Source organism: Mus caroli, chromosome 9, assembly GCF_900094665.2.
Source record: "Mus caroli chromosome 9, CAROLI_EIJ_v1.1, whole genome shotgun sequence".
Taxonomy (NCBI): Eukaryota; Metazoa; Chordata; class Mammalia; order Rodentia; family Muridae; genus Mus; species Mus caroli.
The window spans coordinates 91,958,994-91,960,155 of NC_034578.1; the positions used below are offsets into that span (position 1 = coordinate 91,958,994).

At 59.6% G+C, this 1,162-nt stretch overlaps 1 protein-coding gene across 1 annotated transcript in view; it reads right to left on the minus strand.

Moving 5' to 3' along the window:
• The window catches only part of Atp1b3 (ATPase Na+/K+ transporting subunit beta 3), a 27,689-nt gene extending 26,533 nt beyond the window's left edge, over positions 1-1,156 (minus strand). Inside the window, exon 1 of the mRNA XM_021171520.2 lies at positions 873-1,156. Coding sequence (XP_021027179.1) covers positions 873-981 — 109 coding nt within the window. The 5' untranslated portion in view covers positions 982-1,156. The remainder of the gene's footprint in view (positions 1-872) is intronic.
• Between the last annotated feature and the right edge of the window lie 6 nt (positions 1,157-1,162).

Genomic DNA, 1,162 nt, shown 5'->3' on the forward strand with positions numbered 1-1,162 from the left:
AATGCTTCTCTTAAAAATGCCATGCCGCAACGGCTCTCAGCTCTAAAAATCCATTCTTACTCAGAATGGAAAAAAAAAAATCTGTCCTTATCCACTAACAAAATACTCTTAAAAAAGGATTTCAAAAAGGTAAAATTGTCTAAATAGAAAGGCAATAAATGGAATACACTTGTCCACCTTCACTAACATTTTTTTTTGACCCCTCACCTTAAAAGCCGCACAAAACCCAGAAGACCGATTAATTCGGATTCACTATTTCTTTTTAAAACAATGAGTTCGCGCAGAGAAAATCTGTTAACATTCAACCACCACTCAGATGTTTTGAAGGCACGGGAGGAGGGGGTGTTTAATAGGACCGTCTTTTCCCCAAAGCAAAATCTGCAAGGCAGAAAAGCGCTGTGATCTCCAAGGAGGAGGAGGAGGAGGAGGAGGAAGCCCTCTCCGAGCCGGCCTTTCTCAGTCGGAATTCAAGTGCTTTTTCGCGGACAATGTGCCCCAGTGATTAACTCCCCGTCACACGTCCCTGCAACCCACACACGCCCGGAGCTCGCCCGCACTGTCCCGGCCATCCGGGTGGCAGCGCCGCCGAGTCACAAGATAGCGGGCAGTGGAAATTTCCTCTCCCCAGGCAGGCGAGGGGCAGGTCCGGCTTCCCCAGTCGGCGCGGCCCGCGCATCCAGGGCGCGCGCCCCACAAAGGAGGCCCGGCCCGGCCGGCGGGTCCCGCTTCCGGCGCCGCTCGCGGCGGGAACCCGCAGCACGTGTGCCCGACTCCGGCCGGCCAAGCGGCCGCCAAGCCTCGGAGCCGGACCGCCGGGCCGCCGGCAATGAATGGGGCCGTCCGCCGCGCCGCCCGCCCCGCCGCGCGCTCACCCCAGCTCTTGGAGGTGCGCCCCAGAAACTCTCCGCTGCTCGGGTTGTAGATGAACAGCTTCCACTCGGCCAGGCTCTGGTGGAAGGATTTCTTCTCAGTCTTCGTCATGATGGGCGTGTGGAAGTCGAGGTGAACGGAGGCCGCGGGGCTGGAGGCGACGAGGGGCTCGGCGGCGCGTCCTGGCGACGGCGGCGGCGGCGCAGCCCAGCGACAGCAGCGGAGGACGGCACGGCCGGGAACAGCTCTCCGTTACGAGACCACTAGAGCCGACTGCGCCGCGCCGCGCCGG